Source organism: Cynocephalus volans, chromosome Y (assembly GCF_027409185.1).
Source record: "Cynocephalus volans isolate mCynVol1 chromosome Y, mCynVol1.pri, whole genome shotgun sequence".
Classification (NCBI taxonomy): domain Eukaryota; kingdom Metazoa; phylum Chordata; class Mammalia; order Dermoptera; family Cynocephalidae; genus Cynocephalus; species Cynocephalus volans.
The window spans coordinates 2,486,693-2,509,683 of record NC_084479.1 but is presented as its reverse complement, the minus strand read 5'-3'; the positions used below and the strand labels follow the sequence as shown (position 1 = coordinate 2,509,683).

The 22,991-nt window shown below is 35.0% G+C and overlaps 1 protein-coding gene and 1 pseudogene across 1 annotated transcript in view; both read left to right on the top strand.

The window, feature by feature from the left end:
• Nucleotides 1-22,991, top strand: part of LOC134368955 (structural maintenance of chromosomes protein 1B-like) — a 73,375-nt gene that overhangs the window by 20,853 nt on the left and 29,531 nt on the right. The window contains exons 9-12 of the mRNA XM_063085193.1: nt 385-592; nt 3,708-3,893; nt 5,917-6,096; nt 14,712-14,858. Of these exons, the coding sequence (XP_062941263.1) occupies nt 385-592; nt 3,708-3,893; nt 5,917-6,096; nt 14,712-14,858 (721 nt within the window). The remainder of the gene's footprint in view (nt 1-384; nt 593-3,707; nt 3,894-5,916; nt 6,097-14,711; nt 14,859-22,991) is intronic.
• On the top strand, nt 2,312-2,430 carry LOC134369000 (5S ribosomal RNA; annotated as a pseudogene).

Here is a 22,991-nt window from a genome sequence, read left to right as displayed (position 1 = left end):
AAAAATAGAATTAAAAGATAATATGAATCTTTCCATGAGCTTTTTGAAGACCCCTCATACAACCCAAGTGTTCTGCCACTAAGGGTTTCTTTTTAATTGGCATTTCCTTATTATTAAGCTGATGAGGATTGCTCTGGTTATAGTGATCTATCGTTATGTTTCAGTGTGCAGAAATACGTATCTTTTGGATCAACAAAGAATGATCAGAATTGTTTTTGCCCTCATTTGGTGTGAGGTTCATTGTATTATATTTTTTTATCTTTTAAATATTAATAGAGCACTACTCCATTCGCCTGCAATGCTAGACAAGAGTGCTTTGTATCTGGTAATTCCTAAATTTTGGTTTTTCTTTTTGCTATGTAATTTGTTGTTGTTATCATGTAGGGATTGCTTGAAAGAGAAGAAACAGCAAGAGGAAACCCTAGTGGAAGAAATTGAAAAAACAAAATCAAGGATGTCTGAGGTTAATGAAGAATTGGATCGCATTGGAAGTGAATTGCAGAATGCTGGAATTGATAACCATGAGGGAAGACGTCAGCAAAAGAGAGCAGAGATTCTGGATCACCTTAAAAGACTTTACCCAGATTCTGTGGTAATTAGAATGAACAATTAAAACAAGGCTAAGCTTTCCTGTTTGAAAAAATACATTCTTATTTGGAATTATAAATATACCATTATTAGGAAGCAAAATTATTTCAGGAATCTTTAAGTTTTATGCTTGACAATTTATATTTAAGATATAACAGTAAATAATTAGGGTAAAATGTAAATTACTTTCAGTAGTGTCTATAGGTAAGTAATTACTGGGGAAAAGCATAGACATGAACACAGTACCCAAAAAGTCTGAGTTATTGCCTGGATCCCCAAAGGACATGGGTGCCATGAAGTAGTTTGAGCCTCCCAGATGCATGGTCTCAAACCTCATGTTCTTCATTCTTTCAGTTTTTTTTTAAAAAAATATTTTTTCAGGAGATGTCATTGGTATATTTTTATTCTCTAACTATGCATCTAGTATTGCTAATGTATTTTATTAACCAAAAATACAGTGTTACTTGGGGGTGTCACCCTCACTGCATTATTTCCTTTGGTACTGGGTGGGGCATCTGGCTTGCTTGTCAATAACATCAGTGTACACCGTGCAGTCATTTTATGTGGCCTGTTTTCAGCATTTTACACTGTTAACCACTTGATCTGTTTTGAAACACCTGCCATTGGCCTCCATGGTAACACACTGTCATGGTTTTCCTTGTACCTCTCTGGCCACCCATCTTCATCTTCTTTACAGTATCCTTTTTGACTTTCTGACTCTTAAATGTGGTTTTGACTTCTGGATAATGATGGAGGAGTAAAGCTGGGTCACAGAATCTTTTTTCCCCACTTTTTAACAAAATGACAAAAACTTTAACATATCAGTTCAAAAACCGATCAACCTAATGTCATAAACTTCAGAAAATGGTGATAGTCCAGGATTTAAAAAAAAAATTGAAATATAGCACTACTTGTTTTTAACTCTGCATAAGCCAAAGTGATAAGTTGACCATTTCCTAAGAATTCTCACTTGGGCCTGGCCGGTTAGCTCAGTTGGTTAGAGCACAGCCTTTTATAACACCAGGGTCACAGGTTCAGATCACTGTACTCGCCAGCTGCCAAAAAATAAAAAAATAAAACTGATTAAAGAAAAACATATATATATTTTAGGGCCAGCCCATGGCTCACTTGAGAGAGTGTGGTGCTGATATCACCAAGGCCATGGGTTCGAATCCCATATAGGGATGGCCAGTTAGCTCATTGGGTGAGCGTGGTGCTGACGACACCAAGTCAAGGGTTAAGATCCCCTTACCGATTCTTTTTTTCGAAGAACTCTCACTTGGTATACCTTAACCTAGCAAGAAGCAAACTTATATACATTTTTTTGCCCTTCTGACTGGAGGGAGTTAGACTAAAAAACTGGTGAATCAGGAAATGTGAATCTCTAATGCTCTGTGATGAAAATGAAGACTCTACAGCTCCTCATTAAGTTGAGAGGCCATTTTGAAGCTCTTTCCAAAATGGGATTTGTCCTCCTCCCCCAAGGTAGAAGAACCTTGGTATAGGATATTAATTTAAAAAGTCAGAAGAAAGAGCAGAACTCAGATATTCAAACAAAGCGTAATCTTACAAAGCCTTAGCTGAGCTCTCACTTACCCTGCCCTCCAACCCCTGAGGTGGTAAGGAACGTGGATAGAATAGGAAGTACTTATTCCATCAGCTGTTGCTCAAAGAAGTTAGCCTTCTCAGTTCTTTGGGAAAGGTAATCAAGAAAAAGTTGTCTGTCTATAGCCATACCACCCTAACCATGTCCGATCTTGTCTGACCTCGGAAGCTAAGCAGGGTTGGGCCTAGTTAGTAGTGGGATAGGAAACCACCTGGAAATACCAGGTATTGTAGGCTTTTTTAAAAAAAAAAAAAAGAAGAAAAAAAGTTATTACATCAAGTGAAAACAAACACAGCTGCCCACATTAAACCTAAGCAAGATGAAAAGAATCACTATGGCAGCGACAGCTATAAGTATACGTAATAATAAAGAGAAAGAAAATATTGGAAAATATTTAGAGGTCTAAGAGTCCAGCCTAGAAGGTTATAGAACAAAATCCCCCATTAAGTGTTTTATACTTTGCATAATTTAATAAGAGCTTGAATTCATAAAACTAGGTTCAAATATGAGGGAAAACAATAAAATGAAAAGGAAAACGCAGAGCTAAGAAAACAAATTAAGAACAAACATTATTACTGAATAATAATTAGTTAGCGTTTAGTTGATAAATAAAATAGACTAATAAAGAAATTAATAAGAAGTAGCAAGGAATGCTAAAGCAGCAAGGAATGAGCTGCACAGCTGAACATCAAATTCTCGACCCAGAAGAAAGGCTTGTGATAATCACAGGTTAATGGAAAAGAAAAAAAAGAGATTTAAACAATTAGAGCAAAGATAATAAATATGGAAAACTATGATGAGCTATCATAAGGAAATTGTGTTCCTGAAGTAGAACCTAATAAATGGAAGAGAGTCCAAAGAAATACTATTAAATCTTCAGATATTCTAGAGACTTTTGATACAGGATAGTTGACATTCAGACATTTTCTAGTAAAGTTTTTGAATTTCAGTCTAATTCTTGACCATTTTCATATCTTAGCTCAAATAACACTTCTTCACGGGAAGCCTTCCCTGACTTTTTAGGCCAACCTGGTCTCTTTTATATACTCACAGAGCACTCTTTTTTGTCACAGTGACTAGATCTATTTTGTACATGCATGTGACTATTGATTCTCTTTCTTCCTTACTAGACTGAAAATTGTGTGAGGTCAGAGAGTATCTGTTTTATTCGATAATGTTTATCCAGTGTCTAGCTCAGCACCTGCCCATAGTAGGTGCCTCATAGATTCTTGTTCAATAAATAGGGAATGAATGAGTTTTATTTAATTACTATAGTTTTAGAAAATATTTGAGTACTTTGATAAGGTTAGTCCCTCTATATTACTCCTTTCTTAAATGAAGTGGCATGCCTAAATGGACATTTCATAATAAAACTTAGGTCCACGTGAATAATTACAACGTTATAATTTTATAAATTACTTTTTGTCGTTGTTGCTTTGTTATTAGAAAACAGTAAATTATATGTTCCTCACTAATGTGTTTGTTTTCCTCTCCTTTCTTGAAACCTGCTAAGTATGGAAGACTGGTTGACCTGTGTCATCCTATTCATAAGAAATATCAGCTGGCTGTTACTAAGGTTCTTGGCCAGTACATCGTTGCCATTGTTGTAGCCTCTGAAAAGGTAGCAAAAGACTGTATTCGATTTCTGAAGGAGGAAAGAGCTGAACTTGAGACATTCCTTGCTCTAGATTACCTTGAGGTGAGAAATTTGTAATGTTTGGTATTTAGTAGTGATAAAATCTTGTCTGTTAAAGTATGTCTTTATTGCCTAAAACTATGGTAGTGACTGAAAAACTATGGTAGTGACTGAATGGCTGTGTTAATGTATTGGCAGGCAAAGAATAATATCAAGTAGCTGCTATCTTTCTTGATATCGCATCATTTTTTCCCTAATCTAGTTTTGTCATAATTCTATCTTGATGATTTTGATGCCTTTGCTCTAGCAGCGCACCACTCTGCATACTAGCCAGCAATGTATTTCGTTCTGTAGCAAAGTACAGATGCTCCTCAACTTGACCATGGAGTTATGTCACGGTAAACCCATCGTAAGTTGAGAATATTGTAAGTTGAAAATGCATTTAATACACCTAATCTGCCAAACGTCATAGGTTAGCAACACAGTGCACTGCAGAGTATCGGTTGTTTACTCTTGATCACGTGGCTGGCTGAGAGCTGCAGTTTGCTGCCACTGCCAGCATCACAAGAGAGTATCATACCACATACCACTAGGCCAGGAAAAGATTGAAATTCAAAATTTGAAGTACGGTTTCTACTGAATGTATATCACTTTGACACCATTGTAAAGTCAAGAAGTCATAACTTGAACCATCATAAGTTAGGGACCATCTAGACAGGAGATGGATAAGATATATGGTCTGTTGGTGAAATGTCAATTCAGTCTCTATTGCGAATATTTGGTCTAGTATGTCAACTCTTGGTGGGGCAGGCTAAATTTTGAGCCTTGAGGTTTGTGTTGAGATATGTTCACATATCCAGAGTCTAAATTCCTGAAGCAGGAACTCTATCATATCATAATTGATATCGTTTGTGATTTTTTTATTGCCTACCAAAGATATTCTGTTTGATCCAGCAGTCAAGACCCTGAACTGCAGGCAGTGTGCATAGTGGTTAACAGCATCATGCCTTAGGGTTGGACTGCCCTGAGTTTGAATCTCAGCACTACTTCTAATTTGCTCTCACTAATTTGTTCATAATTTTTCTGGGCATCAGTTTCTTCATCTATGAAGTAGAAGAATTAATTCTTACCTTATTGGATTATTGCAAGGAATCATTACATGTAAATCACCTGGCACGGTGCGTGCACAGAGGAGGGGCTCAGCAAATGCTAGCTGCCCACTGTACTAATACACTTTTGCTTATACCTTCTGCCTCCTGAAACGTCTTAGCCCTAATTCATCTGCCTATTAAAATCCTGTTTTACTTATTCCTCACTTGTGATTTTTTTTTTAAGGCAAACTCCTTTTTAAAAAATCTCATATTGAACTATATCAAATATATAAAGGGAATATTCTTATCCCTTTTCAGTGCCCAGTTCCATAATAGTAACTACTTTAGGTTGCTCCCATACACTCAATTTATGTAAATGTATATTCCTAAGTATATATACTCATGTGTATGTGTGTATATATATATATAACACATGCACACCTGTACCCATTTTGGTTGTATGTAGCATTTTTGCTTTGTTTTGCTTTGTTACACAAAAGTGAGATATTTTACTTGCTGGTTTTCATTAATACATTGCAGACACTTTTTTAAGCTGTTTGTGGACCCAACGTAAGAGTCATGACTAAGAAGGTCTGTAGCCTTTCCTGATCGTTTAATCCTAAATTGGTTTTTTAATTTCCATAGTATTGTACCGCTCTTTTGACACATATCTAAAAGGAAATTATTTCCCCTAGGTGTCATGTTCTTGAGAAAATGGAGCAATTCTCATGCATTGTTTTGTCCCAGCTAGTTAGTGACAGAGTTGAATCTGGAAATTAAGTCTTCTGGTTTTTCGTGAAGCTTATTTTTAATATTACATGAGCCAATGGTGGTATATAGTTCACAATGTTCTTGTCAAACTTTTATTATATGTAAGCGCACACTATTTGTCATTTGCTGTCACACCTATATATGTTTTGTGAGAAAGAATGTAATGAGTATTTGGTTTTAGTTTTAGTGTATCTAATATATCAAGTATTTTTTAAACCTTTTAGGTCAAGCCAATCAATGAAAGATTAAGGGAGATTAAAGGCTGTAAAATGGTGATTGATGTCATAAGGACTCAGTTTCCTCAGATCAAGAAAGTGATTCAATTTGTGTGTGGAAATGGCCTTGTCTGTGAGACTGTGGAAGAAGCCAGGCATATTGCATTCGATGGACCTGAAAGACGGAAAGTAAGAAATGGGTTGTACTGGATTGTACTTTTGGATAAATTGAAGCAGTATTTATAAGACTAATATATTCCACAAACAAATATTATATATGTGCTTTCGTATGTTCTCTATTTTGAGGAAAACCAACATGAGACCTAAGGTGGTTATGGCTTCATTAGTTTTTGTAATATTCAGTTGAGTTTTTAAAACATTAACTTCTCTAGCATTCCGCAACATCTTAAATTACATTTTGGAAAATAGATTTATTGTAATTATATCCTAAAGAAATTATTATTATTATTATTATTTTTTTCCCTTTATACGGAATAAATGTATTTGCTGAACCTCAGATTTTCCCTGCATTCACCTATATGGTACGTGTGTTTTTGTATACCAGAAAAGATTTTAGGTGCTTATTTTCATTCTGTGTTAATTCTTCCATAGCTTAATGGAGATACTGCCTTTTACACATTCAAGGTTTATCATATTTGAATTTAATGAAAGCACAATTGAAATGAGATTACTGAATACTAGTCTCTCAAGGGAATAATTTTGGTTTTAAAAATAACTATTGTTTCACTCTCAGTTGAGTAGAGTTTGTATTTAGTTTAGCAAGGTTAAATTCCTCAAATTATGTCACTTTTTTTTGTTTTAACTACATTTGTGATTATAACGTAGTGCTAAGGGCATTAGCTCTGAAATAAGACCAGTGATGCTACTTAGTAATTATGTGACTTTAGGCAAGTTTCTAAACCTCTAATTTTAGTTTTCTCATCTAAAATTGGTGAAATGGTAGTACCTATTTCCTGCGGTTATGAGGATTAAGTTAAGTAATAACATGCAAAATGCTATTATAGTGCCTGGAAAATAGCTCTCAAGTGATAGTCATTTTATTGTTTACTAGTCAATTAACACATTTAATCTGGATTGTCCAGAATTGCAAACAGGCTATTCTTATGAGATATAAGAATTTCCAGTGTTAAATTTATCTAACATGATTAACTTTTCATACATTTGGTGCTGCTATCAATAATAATCTTAATAATAAGGACATTACTGTCTTTTAGTAATTACTGTCATTGATTTCTTCATATTAAATTTAAGCAGGTAAAACAAGTGAACTATTAAGGTGTCTTCCTGGGCCAGCCCGTGGCTCACTTGGGAGAGTGTGGTGCTGATAACACCAGGGCCGCAGGTTCAGATCCCTATATAGGGATGGCCGGTTAGATCACGTGGGAGAGCGTGGTGCTGACAACAGCAAGTCAAGGGTTAAGATCCCCTTACCGGTCATCTTTAAGAGATTAAAAAAAAAAGTCTCTTCCTTATTTTGCTACCTCTTTACCTAAGATCGACCTGTATAATTGTAAAATTGACTTTTGAAGATTTGTACGGTAAATTTAAAGAAGTCACATTAAGACTGTTTATTCTTTTATTTAACAAATACGGTTTCTAGCTTGTTCACAATAACAAGCTTTTTACCCTTTAGGTTGTATCTTGTTCTTATCAGTATTTCAAAATTTTAATGTTTTATTTGTCTTATTTGTATCTTAACTATATTCCAGGAACTTTTAGAGAATTTTCTGTGTTTTAAATTGGGTAAAACAATTGGATAGATGTCACATTTTCATAGAAATCATCTGACATCTGCAATTTGTGTTTTTGGTTTTCCATAAACTTGAAGTTATGTTTTAGAATTTTCTTTATTCAAACATTTGCAAGTGATATCACAAAATATTTTGGCTTATTTATAAACTATAGTATATATAAACTGTATACATATCTACAAACGACATAATGTGTTACAGCAATTCTGCTAGCTACAGTTTTGTTACCATATTTTTGTGATAACTCAATTTTTAAATATTTAAAAAATTTATGTACCAAAATTTCAAAAACTAGAATCTCTTTATATATATTTAATTATTCCATTCACTCCCCTTAACCAGCAATTATTTGCTTCCTTCTCCCATAGACTAGTTGGTTGTTCTTTTAAAATATATATAGAAAGGGCCGAGCCTGTGGCGCACTCGGGAGAGTGCGGCGCTGGGAGCGCGGCGACGCTCCCGCCGCGGGTTCGGATCCTATATAGGACTGCCCTATATGGCTGAGTGCCGGTCACGAAAAAGACCAAAAAAAAAAAATATATATATATATATATATATATATATATATATATAGAAAGACATATTTATGTTTTACCGTTTTAACATGATGGAGCAAAAAATTGTTATTAAGTAGCTGAATAATTTGCAAAAAGATCATTTTTCAAAATTTTCACACATTATACAGAGCAAATAAAAGAACAGGGTACCACTTTAATAGGTACAGTCTGGTATAAAATATAGTTGAATTTAAACCTCATACCTTATATCAGAATAAGTCCCAGATAGATTAGAAATGTAATGTAAGAAATAAAACCATGAAAGTTTTAAGAGAAACCGTGGAAACTTTTTCTTAATCTCAGAGACAGGAATGACTTTACAATATGACAAAAACCCCAAAAGCTATAAAAGATGGATAAATTCACCTAACATAAAGGATTCCTACATGGCAAAAACTATCACGAGCAAAATAAAAAAGAAAATGGCAAACTGGGGGAAGTATTTGCAACTCATAGTAAATAACAAATTTTCCTACAAATCAAGGGGAAAGAACAATAATACAGTGGGAAAATGGACAAAAGATATGAACAAACTTGTTTTCATTAAAGGAAGTATAATAATTGCTCTGAAACAAAAACTTAACCTCACTTGTAACATGGGAAATACCCATTAAAACTACACTGAAGTACTATTTTCACCTGTCAGACTGACCAGCATCAAAAAGTTTGATAACATTTGATGGGGAAAGATGCCTTGCCTTCAGCGCTGAGAGTGTAAATTTCTACCAGCTCTATGAAGGATAATTCCTAGAAGTTGTACTTTTTAGCGACTTAACATATAGATAAATTTACATTGTATGAAATGATGTGTGCACAAGGTTTATTCATTGAACCATTGTGTGTAATGGGAAAAGCTGGGATCAACCCAAAGACCTATCCAATACTAGTTCAGTAAAATAAGAATGCATTCATAGAATGCAATACTATGCAACCTTAAAAAAGAATGATTGCTCTTTACGTTTGTGCAAGTACGAGACAATCTCCAAGATATATTCAGTTACAAAAAATAATATGTAGACTAGTGCTCAGTATATTACTATTTGTGTGAAAATGGGGAAAGAAGAAATTTATGCATGTATTGCATAATATGCAAAAATATTTCTAGGAGAATACTCAAGAAATTGATAGCATTGATTACGTCTAGGGATGGTAATGGGTGTTTGTGGCCAGGAATGCCAGGGACATTTTTCACTCTATACTGTCATACCTTTAAAATTTGAACTATGTGAATATCTTACCCACTCAGAAATAAAATGTTAAAGTATATTATTTTTCATACCAATAAAAGACAACTTTAAAAATACGTTATAATTTGCATAACACAAAAATTGTAGGAGAAATCTACTTCACCATCCTATAACACTGGAACAATATTTCTTGAAACAATTGAAGTTGGTTCAGGAAATGGTTGGTTATCCTACAGAACAAGTTTTTAATGCCAAAGAATTCATTCTTTTTGCAGGCCCATGCCCTCTGGAACTTTTATGTGATGCTATTTAAAAATTTCCTCAACTCCTTATTTTATATGATATCCAGTTGTTCCAGCCAAGGTATTTTTCAGAATCTAACCCCCAAGGTAGGCAGGGATTACGGCACTGAGAAACTCATGTGAACTATATATTAAGGAAATTGCAGTCTGGGGGAAAATTATTTTTCTGGAATAGTAGTTTGACTGTAAATCAAATGAAAGAAGGTTATATGAGACTACATGAACATTTAGAAGAAATAAATTTCTATGTACCGAAAAACTACTGAAAAAGCCTGATCCATAGTTCTATGAATTGTTGCCTACTACATTATTAGATTTGAAGGAGATGTATAACATAGTAGTTAAGAACATGGACTTAGATGTTTGACTGACTTGGACTGTAGTCCCTGTGTATGGCTTTAGGCAAGTCACTTGATATCTTTAAGCAAGTCCCTTATTTATTTATTTGTTTGTTTGTTTGTTTATCTATCTATCCATTCATTCATTCATTCATTCATTTAGAATATTCAGGAGATACAAAGCTGATTGTCTCCCCTCCTGCCCATGATGTGGGGGCCAGATTCATACAGGGACATACCTGTTACCAGAAATTGCTTGTGTACCCTTTGTCCCCTTCCAATTATCCCCCAACCTCCCTCCCCCTCCTCTTCTCCCCTCAGCTTCAATTTGTAGCCCTAGGAATGTTCCCTCCCTGTGTTGGATCATGGGACTACTGTGGTCTTTCTTTCCCGCCTTCCTTTCTCTCTTAGCTCCCACATATGAGTGAGCACATGAGGTATTTATACCTCTGTGCTTTGCTCGTTTCACTCAACATAAGCTTCTCCAGGTTCATCCATGTTGCTGCAAATGGGGGTATTTCATTCTTTTTTATGGCAGAGTAGTATTCCATAGTGTATATATACCACAGTTTCCTTATCCAATCATCTATTAATGGACATTTACGTTGGTTCCATATCTTGGCTATTGTAAACAGAGCTGCAATAAACATGGGAGTGCAGGTGTCTCTTGGACATGATAATTTCCATTCCTCTGGATATATACCCAGAAGAGGTATTGCTGGATCATATGGAAGATCTGTCTGTAGTTGTTTGAGAAACCTCCAAATTGTTTTCCAAAGTGGTTGTACTAATTTACATTCCTACCAACAGTGCAGTAGTGTTCCCTTCTCTCCATAGCTGCCAGCATTTGTTATTCAGCGTCTTTTTGATCATAGGCCGTCTAACTGGAGTGAGGTGGTACCTCAATGTGGTTTTAATTTGCATTTCCCTGATGACTAGTGATGTTGAGCATTTTTTTATGTATCTGTTGGCTATTTGTATGTCTTCCTTTGAAAAATGCCTATTCAGGTCCTTTGCCCATTTTTTAATTGGGTCATTTATTTCTTTACTGTATAATTGCTTGAGTTCTATGTATATTCTGGATATTAGTCCCTTGTCGGATGCATAGTTGGCAAAAGTTTTCTCCCACTCTGTAGGTGGTCTTTTCATTCTGTTGGTTTTTTCTTTTGCTGTGCAGAAACTTAGTTTGATATAGTCCCATTTGTTTATATTTTCTTTTGCCGCTTGTGCTTTTGGGCTCATGTTCATAAAGCCTGTGCCCTGACCTAACTGTTGAAGTATTCCACTTATATTTTCGCTTAGTAATTTTACAGCTTTGGGTCTTCTACCCAGGACTTTAATCCATTTTGAGTTGTTTTTAGTGTATGGTGAGAGATGCATATCTAGTTTCATTCTGCATATGGATATCCAGTTTTCCCACCACCACTTGTTGAAGAGGCAATCTTTTCCCCAAGGTAGATTTTTATTGCCTTTTTCTAATATCAGATGGCTATAAGCCTGAGGAGTGATTTCTGGGTTCTCTATTCTACTCCACTGGTCTGAATGTCTACTTTTATACCAGTACCATGCTGTTTTGGTTACAACAGCTTTGTAGTATAATTTGAAGTCAGGCAGGGTTATGCCTCCGGCTTTGTTTTTTTTGCTCAGGATTGCTTTGGCTATTCAGGGTCTTTTGTTTTTCCATAGGAAAGGTTAAGATTGTTTTTTCCATTTCTGTAAAGAATGTCATTGGTGTTTTGATGGGGCAAGCCCCATTTTGTAAAATGGAAATAATATCTACATCAAATCAAATGACATATAAGCATTGTGTCAATGCATTTTGTTTCAATAGTGAATAGTTGGAGTAACAACAGCATCAGCCACTGCAGCAATAAAGTAAAAGGAACTTCAGAAAATCATTGTACACCCTGTTTAAAGAGGCAAAATTGACTTGCCCCTGTATCAAAGTTGGGAAGAGAGAGTAGGCACCAGAACTTATGTTTATTTTGGCAGATTCTTATTAATAGCTCAAAATTCTAGATATATTTCTCTCTCTTCTCTCCAAGAAAGCTCCCATAGATTTTTTTTTTCTGTTACAATTTGGTTTTTATGTATCAGAAATACAAGTTAATAAATGTTCAATTTAGAAAACTTTGGAAAACAGAAGCTCAAAAAGAAAAAAAACCACAACTCATCCCCTAAGATGGTTGCCAAGTAAAATATTTGGACATACTTATACAAAAAAATTATTTGTTTATCTGAAATTCAAATTTAGCTGGGCATCCTGCATTTTTATTTGCCATATCTGGTAACCATACCCTATAGAGAACTACTAATGAGTATTATAGTATATATGTTAATATGTTATTTTATAATCAACTATATTTGTAACTGTTGTTATTATCTATCTATCTATCTATCTATCTATCTATCTATCTATCTATCTATCTATCTATAAAACTGGGTCTTTACTATGAGATTAAATATATATTTACATACGTTTACTTTATTTTAGTTTACTTTTCTTCAATGGTCTCACTTTTATATTTTAATTTTAGTCTGTCTGGAATTTATTTATTTATTTATTTATTTATTTATTTATTATATTTTTTTAAAGATGACCAGTAATGGGATCTTAACCCTTGACTTGGTGTTGTCAGCACCATGCTCTCCCAAGTGAGCTAACCGGCCATCCCTATTTAGGGATCCGAACCCGTGGCCTTGGTGTTATCAACACCACACTCTCCCGAGTGAGCCACGGGCCGGCCCTTGTCTGGAATTTATTTTGATGTGCATTGTTAGATGTGGGTATTAGCTTTTTTCCCGTAAATGGTTAATTACTTGCCGTAATATCATATATTGAATATTTTATCTTTTTCTTATTTAATTGAATTTAGTGGTTATAATATTAGAATTTATAATTATAGTATTCTAAATTATTAATTATACTTTGTTCTTTTTCCACCGAGTATAATTTCTTACGTTTATTTTAATTAGTATTTGTAGCTGTCTGATTGTTTATTAACATGTTATAATTTTTTTGTAATCTCTGAGAATTAAATTCTTTAACAAAATAGTCAAGGTGCACTTTATAAATAAGTAAAGTACTAGCCCACAAGTGCTATATAATCAGCATGTCTAAAATGAAATTCACATTCTCTTTTCTAAATCTTGATCTCTCTTCTGTATTCTTCAACTCAATTCTTGATAATACTGTTCTAGCCAAACAAAATCCTATTGTTTCCCCAGGGAGTCTTTCCTAACCTCTACTTCCAAACAATCCCCAGGCTCTTCTTATAATATATCCTAAATATTTCTTAAATCTTTTTCCTTTTCTTCACTCTCAGTACTATTGGCTGAATTTATACCATCATCTCTGGCTTTGCTGGACCAATGCATTTTCCAAATAGTTGCCAGAATGGTCTATCTAAGGCTCCTTTCTGACATTTCTCTCTTTCTGTTGGGTGTCAGAGTGTTCAGAGCCTGTCCTCCTCAGCTCCCTCTATAAGCTCCTCTAGTCCTCAATGGAATTCCATCCACATTCTTTGATGGCTTACAAAGAGCTCCGTGATCTGGCCTGTCTACTAGCCTCGTCTCTAAGTTGTTCCTTAACTCGTCCATGAATTCCAAACCCTTTTATATTCATTCCTTCTTTCCCCATCCCATCCCTGTGACACGTGCACACTCACGCACAATCCATTTTATGCATTCATACCTCTCCCACTTGCATGCCACCACTGCCCTTTCCCTGGCTACCTCCCGTCTGTGTCAGAGACAACTGCCTGCTTAATATTCCTCTCTACTTCTCCCTTACTCATGGACCTTGATTTCACTGTGTAGCAATCTAGGTGTGGCCACTGGATGTAAATGGTAGTCATTGGTGGGCCTGCCAGGAAAGTTTCTTTATAAGACCCTTTTACCCTGACTCTCCCTTCCTGTCTTCTTTCTTGAAACACAGACACTATGGCTGAAGCTCTAGGAGTCATCCTGGACCACACAAGGACTTTGAAGATTGTCATATAAGAGACACGGACACATACACATATACACACATCACTAGCACAGAAAGTGTAGAGGTGAAGTAAGCTTTATTGAGAACAATTTAGAAGCAGAGAAGCAGTGGAGCCTTTCATTTACTCCATAAAGCATATGCTTGCTAGCAGGACTATAAACCTCAGGCTGTATTATATACCTTGTCCCCATTTAAATTTTTTTCTTGGTTCTAGTTTCACATCCATTTTGGAGAGAGTGATGTTTTTGGTATCCTAAAATTATTAAGGCTATTTTCAAAATATGCCATTGACATATATGACAAGATTCCTCACGACACAGGACTATGTAATGCAAACTATTTGATACTAAATATAAATATTCTTAGTTTTTGCTTCCCGGTGTTGAATATGTTTGGAACTGATATTCAACTTATTTCGAACCTTTATAATTGCTGTTAATTTGTTGCCTAGAATTACTTTGGGCCTTAGTGAAAAGGGGTTTTGTATTTGTGGTTTGTTTCCTGGTGTCACTTCATGAACTACATATTTTATTAGTAAAGTATAGTAAGTGGTTTTTCTCATCTTCATATTTTCAGCTGTACAAATTGCTACATTATGCCTTATTTTTATCTTCTTTATGTACATTTTTTCAAGGTGAAATATTTTTAATTTTACAGACAGTGGCTCTTGATGGAACATTATTTTTAAAATCTGGGGTGATCTCTGGAGGGTCAAGTGATTTAAAATACAAGGCTAGATGCTGGGATGAGAAAGAGTTAAAGAACCTGAGAGACAGAAGAAGCCAGCTAATCCAAGAGCTGAAGGTAAATCCATGTCATAAAAGTTATAAAATTCTAGTGGAATAAGCTAGTGTGTTTTTAAACCAGGTTGAGGTATTTTTTGGTAGTAAAAGTAGCATGCCTATAATTTTAAAATATACAAATAATGCAGAATGTAATAAAAATAAAAGTAAAAATCTTTCCCTTACCCATCCTTATATCTCAGTGGTATTTTCTAAACACAGTTTGATGCTTAGCCTCCTGAAGTGTTCTCCATATATGCAAGTATATGTATTATTTTTCTTATTTTCTTTGTTTTAAAATAGATTTTTGCTAAAGTAGTGTTTGCAACAAGCCTTTTCATTTAATACCATAAAATGACATGTTTATATTTTCACATATAGAAAGTTACTTTATTTTTTAATGAATCCTGCCTGGTATTGTATTATGGGTTTATTTATTTAACCAGTCTCCTATTGATTTGTATTTTGCTGTCACAAATGGTGCAACATTAAACATTCTTTAGAGATGGAGAATAACATAGTACCTAAGAGTATAAATTCTATAGCCAAGCTGCCTGGGTTTGAATCCTGACTGCCACTTAGTAGTGGTATGACCCTGGGCAAGTTACCTAACCTCTTTGTACCTTAGTTTGCCCATCTGTTAAATGGGGATAATAAAAGTACCTTCCTTGGGCCGAGCCCGTGGCGCACTTGGTAGAGTGCTGCGCTGGGAGCGCAGCGACGCTCCCGCCGCGGGTTCGGATCCTATATAAGACTGACCGGTGCACTCACTGGCTGAGTGCCGGTCACGAAAAAAAAACAAAAAAAAACGGCAGTAGTAATATTTAAAAAAAAGAAAAAAAAAAAAGTACCTTCCTTTTAGTGTTATTATAAGGAATAAATCAAATAATTCAGATAAAATACTTAACACAATTCCTGGCTTATGAAGTACTCTATAAATGCATGTTAGTATTACGTCTTTATTTGTATAAATATATCTCTGAGATGAATTTCTACAAGTGGAATTTCTGGGTCTAAGAATATGTGTACTTAAAATGTTGATAGACTTTTGGCCGGTGAGCTCAGTTGGTTAGAGTGTAGTGTTATAACACCAAGGTCAAGGGTTCTATTCTTGTACAAGTTAGCCACCAAAAATAGAAACAAATAAAATGTTGGTAAATATTGCGAAATTCTCATCAAAAGAAAACTTGTAGTGGGGCATGCATGTCCCTAGATTGCAGCACTGGGTATTAGTAAATATTTTAATCTTTGTCAAATTGATTGATAGAAAAATGTAATCTAGTTTGATACTCATTTCTTAAATTATAACAGGTTGAACATCTCGTGTATTTGTTGGTTCTTTGTAATTTTTTCTTCTGTGAAGAACTGTGTGTTTATTTTCTGTGCACATTTTTCTATTAGGTTTTTTTTAATTACCTATTTTAAGTTATTTTTATAACTTAAATTACCCCTTAGTCATATACTCTTATGTTGTAAATATTTTCTATGTTTGACTTTTTAGTTGGCTTTATTGGGGTGTAATTAGCATACAATAACAGTCACCAATTTTAAATGTATAATTGAATATATTTTGACAAACGTATGTCATTATGTAACTACCACCACAACCATGACATAGAAAATTTCCATTACCAACATTCCCTCCCCCCCCCACATTCCTTTGTGCTCCTTCACAGTCAGTCCCCTCCCCTAGGCCCCTTAGGCCCTGGCAACCCAATCTGTCATAGTTTTTCCTCTTCTAAGCTTTCATTTAAATGGAATCATACAGTAAGAAGTTTTTGCCCATGTTTTCTTTACTTAGCCTAGTGTTTTTGATACTCCTGTTGTGTGTGTATCAACAGTTTATTCCTATTTATTTGTTTGATGCTTGACTTTATTCTTTTTTGTCATGCATGTGTTTTTAACCTTTATGTAGCCAAATTTATTAATCTGTTATAATTTCTGGATTTTGTAATATATCATGCTTAGAAAGATGTAATTCTTTCTTAACTCACAAAAGAAATTCAATAATGTTTCTAGTGCTTTTGTGTATTTAACATTTACATTTTTTTATTCCTTTGGAATTTATTTTGATGACTGGGATCCAACCTTATTTTTACCAATTGACTTGTCATTTTATAGAAGCATCATTTGTTGACTAGTGTAATTCCACCCCACATACTTGAAATGTCAACTTTAGATACTAAATTGATAGAATGCTTCCAGATAATTTATTTTTCCTATTTAGCTTTCTTCTTTTGTGTATACAAATTACCAATTTTTGATTCAAGGATTGAATCAAAAACTCAAGGATTGAATCAATAGTGATTTGTGGCAAGGTTACTTAACATATTTTAATCTTTTTCTGTAAGCATAAGACCACATTTTATGTTTTAGTCTAAGGTATAGAAATATTCAGCTTTTAGAAATTTTAATAATTTAGGCCTAGGCCCAGAGAAAGTTCTGAGAAGCTGGCAACTTGAAATGACTTGCGTTCTATCCATGTCCATATTAACTTCCCACCTGTGTGTCTCACCTGAACCAAGTGACAGCTGGGTGGGAATGATATCTTGGGTTCTGGAGGAGGCTGCTGGGAAAAGCTGATGCAGAGCTTCCTCCTCTTCATCTGTAAAGAAGACTTGGGGAAGAATCAGGACATATGGGGATCCTAAGGGTAAATTGAACATTTGTCTCATGTGAGTATGCCTGGTCTTCTTGAATCCCATGAAGCTAATTATTTGCTGAACAAGTCGTTTGTGGGGCTGCTGCTCTTTAGGGTGCTTTAATACCCAAACTTGATCCTCACTGGGCAAAGAAATACGTAAAAGCATCTGAGGTGTTCCAGGAGCCAGGCAACAACTTGAACAACAACAGAAAAGTAAAGGAGCTTTAAGGAGATTCAGTATAGTTTTGACCCTCACCCCAACCCCCATTACCTCAAAAAAAAAAAAAAAAAAAAAAAAAGAGACTTTCTAGAACTAAAAATATTTCTTAGCTATAGAATCGAAGGAGAGGATTGCCATTGTTGAGAACCAAATTAGCAACCTGAAAGACCAAATGGAAGAAGCATCTCAACGAGGGGAACAAAATTACAATGATAAAGAAATCTGCTAATAGAGCCTTGGTGGATAGACTCAGGAGACTTGAGAATAATAAAATCTCGAAGGATGAAAAGAAACACAGACGAGGGGAAACAAATTTTTAAAAAGATTTTGTAATCTGAGAAGCCACCTTAATATTACCATTGAAAGGACACACTCAGTCCCAGTCCCATGTAAGTGTGGTGAGAAAAGGCTACGGTGATGCAGATCTTGGTGTAATTCGTGAATGCCTAGGTTATAAAATTAGTAGGTTATAGAATCAGTGCCAAACTACCCTCCCCCACACATTTTTTAAGAAAAAAATTTTATAGGTTTAAGAAAATCAAGCTTACGTTAGGCAACGGAACTGGACACTACTATGGAATAATAGCTACAGGAAAAAGGATTATAACCCAGGATACAACTTACCTTTTAGGAATCTGCAGATAAGCAGATTCAGAGAATGTCATCCATATACTCCGTGTGACAAAGATACTAGAGAAAGTACTCTAAGCACCACAAGAATTAGAATAGACCTAATTATAATAAATTAATAGTGCTAAACTAACAGCAAAACCAAGGTATTGGAAATGGAGAGAGATATAAATGTGTTCCAAAGTTTCATCTGTGAGGAATCTGTGAGGAAAGGAAATGAGAATATTCTAAAGATCGAATCTTGAGGGGTGGGAGGGACAGAGGTGAAACCAAAGTGTTAAACACAAGAACAAATAGCAAACCAACAAAAATGAATGAAAAGAACAAAAAGAGGGAAGGAATAAAATTTTTGTATATCAGTCATTATGGTAAATGAGTGGATTTAAGTCTCCCGTTAAAAGACCAAAACTGTCATAGGTTAAAAAGCTAAATATCATTTACAAGAAGTCATCTTAAAACTGAATGTTGAAAATAATGGGATGAGCACATGACAAATGCAAACAAACAAACAAAAAAGGAGTGAATATCAGACAACGTGAACTTTAAAGTTAAAAATCTTTGTGTCGTATGGTGCGCTTTCAATAAATATTTATTAAATGAATTGAACAAAGGAGATGTTATGTGATAAGAAACAAAGCTCTCCATTATAAACCTGTTTATAGCACGTAGCACCTAAATATTTAAAATGAGAATACTTCTTAATAAAGATGAAACTTATAGTGAAACATTTTAGTAGTATGACTCTTAAGTCACTTGCATGCTTTTATGCTTTAGTTTCCTTATCAATAGAATGGGAATAATAATATACCTATTTCATAACATTGTTAAGGGGATGAAGTAGGTTAAAAGGTGTAAGCTGTGAAGAATCATGACAAGTGCTCAATAAATGTGAAGAATTACTAACAATATCCACGAAACACTTACAGAAACTGATCATATGCTGATCACAATGGAAACCTCAAAAGAAGACATTTTTATAGGTCACCTTGATCATAATTTCATGAAATTAGAAATAGTGACCAAAAAAGTCTTTGCCTACGTAGAAATTAAGTGTACGAGGCAAATTATAAAATGTCTAGAAAATGATGAACATACTTCCTACCATTATTATTTTTTTTGTTCTTTTAATTTTTTTTTTTTTTTTAAAGATGACCGGTAAGGGGATCTTAACCCTTGGCTTGGTGTTGTCAGCACCACTCTCACCCAGTGAGCTAACTGGCCATCCGTATATGGGATCCGAACCCATGGCCTTGGTGTTATAAGCACCGCACTCTCCCGAGTGAGCCACGGGCCGTCCCCTTACCATTATTTTTGAGACACAGTGAAAGCTACATCAAGAGTAAAATGTCTTAACTATTAAAGAAGAAAGATGAAATACAAGAGAACTTATTACTCACCTTGAGAAATTAGAACAACCACAAAATAACAAGACTATAAAAGGGAATTATTTTTCAAAGCTGAAATTAATTACAACTCAGAAAAGGAGGGATGGCCGGTTAGCTCACTGGCTGAGCGTGGTGATCACAACTCAGAAAAGGGACAAATGAATCTAAAAGCTGGTTCCTTTGAACAACTAATAAAATAGATAAACTCTGAAACCCTAATGAAGGAAAGAAAAGGTAGAAGCAAACATATGTGATCAGGAATGAGAAAATTAAAAAACTTTAAAGAATCTTAGATGCAAATAACTATATAGTTTAAAAAACAAAATCTGAAAGAAATTATTTTCAGAAAATATTAATTACCAAGATTGGACAGAAAAAATGTGGGACATTTGACACAGTAGCAGGCATTAGTGAAATTGGCTGGCCCATTCCCCATCCACAATTTCTTCCTTCCTTACCTGCCTCTATTGTAGAATCATTAAAAACAAGACAAGTTGATTTCCCAAGTTTTCTTGTGGCAAGGGGTGGCCATGTGACATTTTTGGCCAATGAGATATAAATGGAAGTGTTAGTGTTACTTTTTGCATTTTCTTCTACTTGCCTAGAACACAGTTAAGAGCCCTGGAGCTGCAGCAGCAATCTTGCACCAAGAGAAAAACAGGCATGAGATAAAAGCCATTGTACTAAGAAACTTAGAGTTGGTGCTATTGTTGAGCAACTGCATCACCCTACACTGCTTTTGTGTGGAGGAAAGAAAAAAACAATATATTTAAAGCCACTGATAGTTGGGTGATCTACCACTGAAAAAAGACTTAAAGAATATAAAATGGTGCAGCTGCTCTGGAAAATAGTATGGTGGTTCCTCAAAAATAGAATGATCCAGCAATTCTACTTTGGGGTGTCTACCCAAAAGAATTGGAAGCAGGGTCACAGGGATATTTGTACACCCATGTTCACAGCAGCATTATTCACAATAGCTAAAAGGTAGGAGCAAGCCAAGTGTCCATCACTGGATGAATGGATAAAAATGTGGTATGTACATGTGAGTACAGTGGGCTGGGGGAATGGAGAATGAGTAGTTTAATGGACTCAGAGTTTCAGTTTTACCAAATGAAGATTTCTGGAGATTACTGCATGACATTCAATAGTTTAACACTAAACTGTAGACTTAAAAATGGTGAAGATAGTAAATTTTATGGGTATTTTACCACAAATTTTTTTTAAAAAAGACTGAGTTTATAGCTGGCTGAGGTCTATGTGATATAATTCTAATTTTATGTAGACCATTCTAACCCATGAAAAATATGGAAACTTCCCAGTTCATTTTACAAAGATAGTATAACTTTAATATTAAATATAAAGAGAGAACAAAAAACAAAACTAACGACTGACTTCCCTTATGAATATAAAGGCATAGTTTATATTTTTGCATTTAAAAAGGGAAAAAATATTCTGCTCCCAATAGGAATAAATGTAAATGTGAAGGCACAGTAACTCCATAAATATAAGCAATTATCATGGGTCAATTAAGAAAAATAAAAAAGACAAAAGAAGAGAAATAGAAGGGCTGGCCTGTGGCTCACTTGTGAGAGTGTGGTGCTGATAACACCAAGGCTACGGGTTCGGATCCTATATAGGGATGGCTGGTTCGCTCACTGGCTGAGGGTGGTGCTGACAACACTAAGCCAAGGGTTAAGATCCCCTTACTGGTCATCTTTAAAAAAAAAAGAGAGAGAGAGAGAGAAATAGAGAGTAGAATAGTGGTTACCAAAGAGAGGGGGCAGGGGACTGGGGAAAGGTTGGTAGACAGGTACAAAGTTACAGTTAGATAGGAAGAATAAGTTCTGGTGCCCTAGGGTGGCAATAGCCAATAATGTTGTATAGTATATCTCAAGACAGCCAGAAAAGAGGATCTTGAATGTTATAACCACAAAGAAATAATAAACGTTTAGGTGGTAGATATGCTAACTATTCTGATTAGGTCATTGTACAGTATATGCATGTATTGAAACAACAAACTATCCCATAAACATGTACAATGAAAAAAATTTTTTTAATTTAAAAAGAAAACTATATCTTATTGAAAGACATAAAACAACTGAAAGACATGCTGTATTCATAGGTTAGAAGACCTTCAATATATAATTTGAATGCAATTTTAATTAAAAATAGTACCAAGGATTTTTTAATTGATAAGATGATCTTCAGTTCTTACATATGAATTTTCTTGAGACTAGTAAAAAAATGTATATAATAAAAGAGAGTGAGGTAGGACTTCCCCTGCCAGCACACAGAATACTCTGAGAAACGATTTTAATCTAGTTGACGTAGTATTGGCATAGAAATGGACAGATTAGTAAAACTAGGAATTCCAGAAATAGAGCCCAGTATATCTGACAGTTTCGTATGTAACAGAGATGACATTTCAGTTCAGAGGTAAAAGGATAGATTATTTAATGTTATTGGCACATCTAGAGAAAGTAATTTTGTGCCCCATATTATGACACACATAAATTCTAGATGGATTAAAAAATGCATGTAAAATAATTTTTATTTTTATTTTTAAAAAGATGACTGGTAAGGGGATCTTAACCCTTGGCTTGGTGTTGTCAGCACCACACTCAGCCAGTGAGCTAACCGGCTATCCCTGTATAGGATCTGAACCCGTGGCCTTGGTGTTATCAGCACCACACTCTCCCGAGTGAGCCACGGGCTGGGCCCTAGAAGTTTTGAATTTTAATGCGATCAAATTGTGTACAATTTGCCTGGTTTTAAAATGTACACAAGTTTTAAATGAAGAACATAGGCTGTATCCTATTAAAGAACTCTTTGCAAATTGACATGAAAAAGGCATTGTGATAGAAACACCTGGGCAAGGGATAGGGTTTGATAGTTCAATGAAAGAAGACATCTATATGGCCAGTAAACATGAAGAAATGTTTGATATGGAATACAGTACTCAGGGGAAAACAAATTAAGTTTACTTTATGCCTATCAATAAGACATGGAAAAATAAATATATATATAAAATTCTTATTGCCGGTGGAGATGTAAGGAAAAGAGTTACTCACATTATCTATAGAAACGTGAATTGTTACAGTTTTGGGGAAAGCAATTCAGTATCAGCTATTAAAATAAAAATGTGAGTACTAGGGATGGCCCGTGGCTCACTCGGGAGAGTGCGGTGCTGATAACACCAAGGCCACGGGTTCGGATCCTATATAGGGATGGCCGGTTAGCTCACTTGGGAGAGCGTGGTGCTGACAACACCAAGCC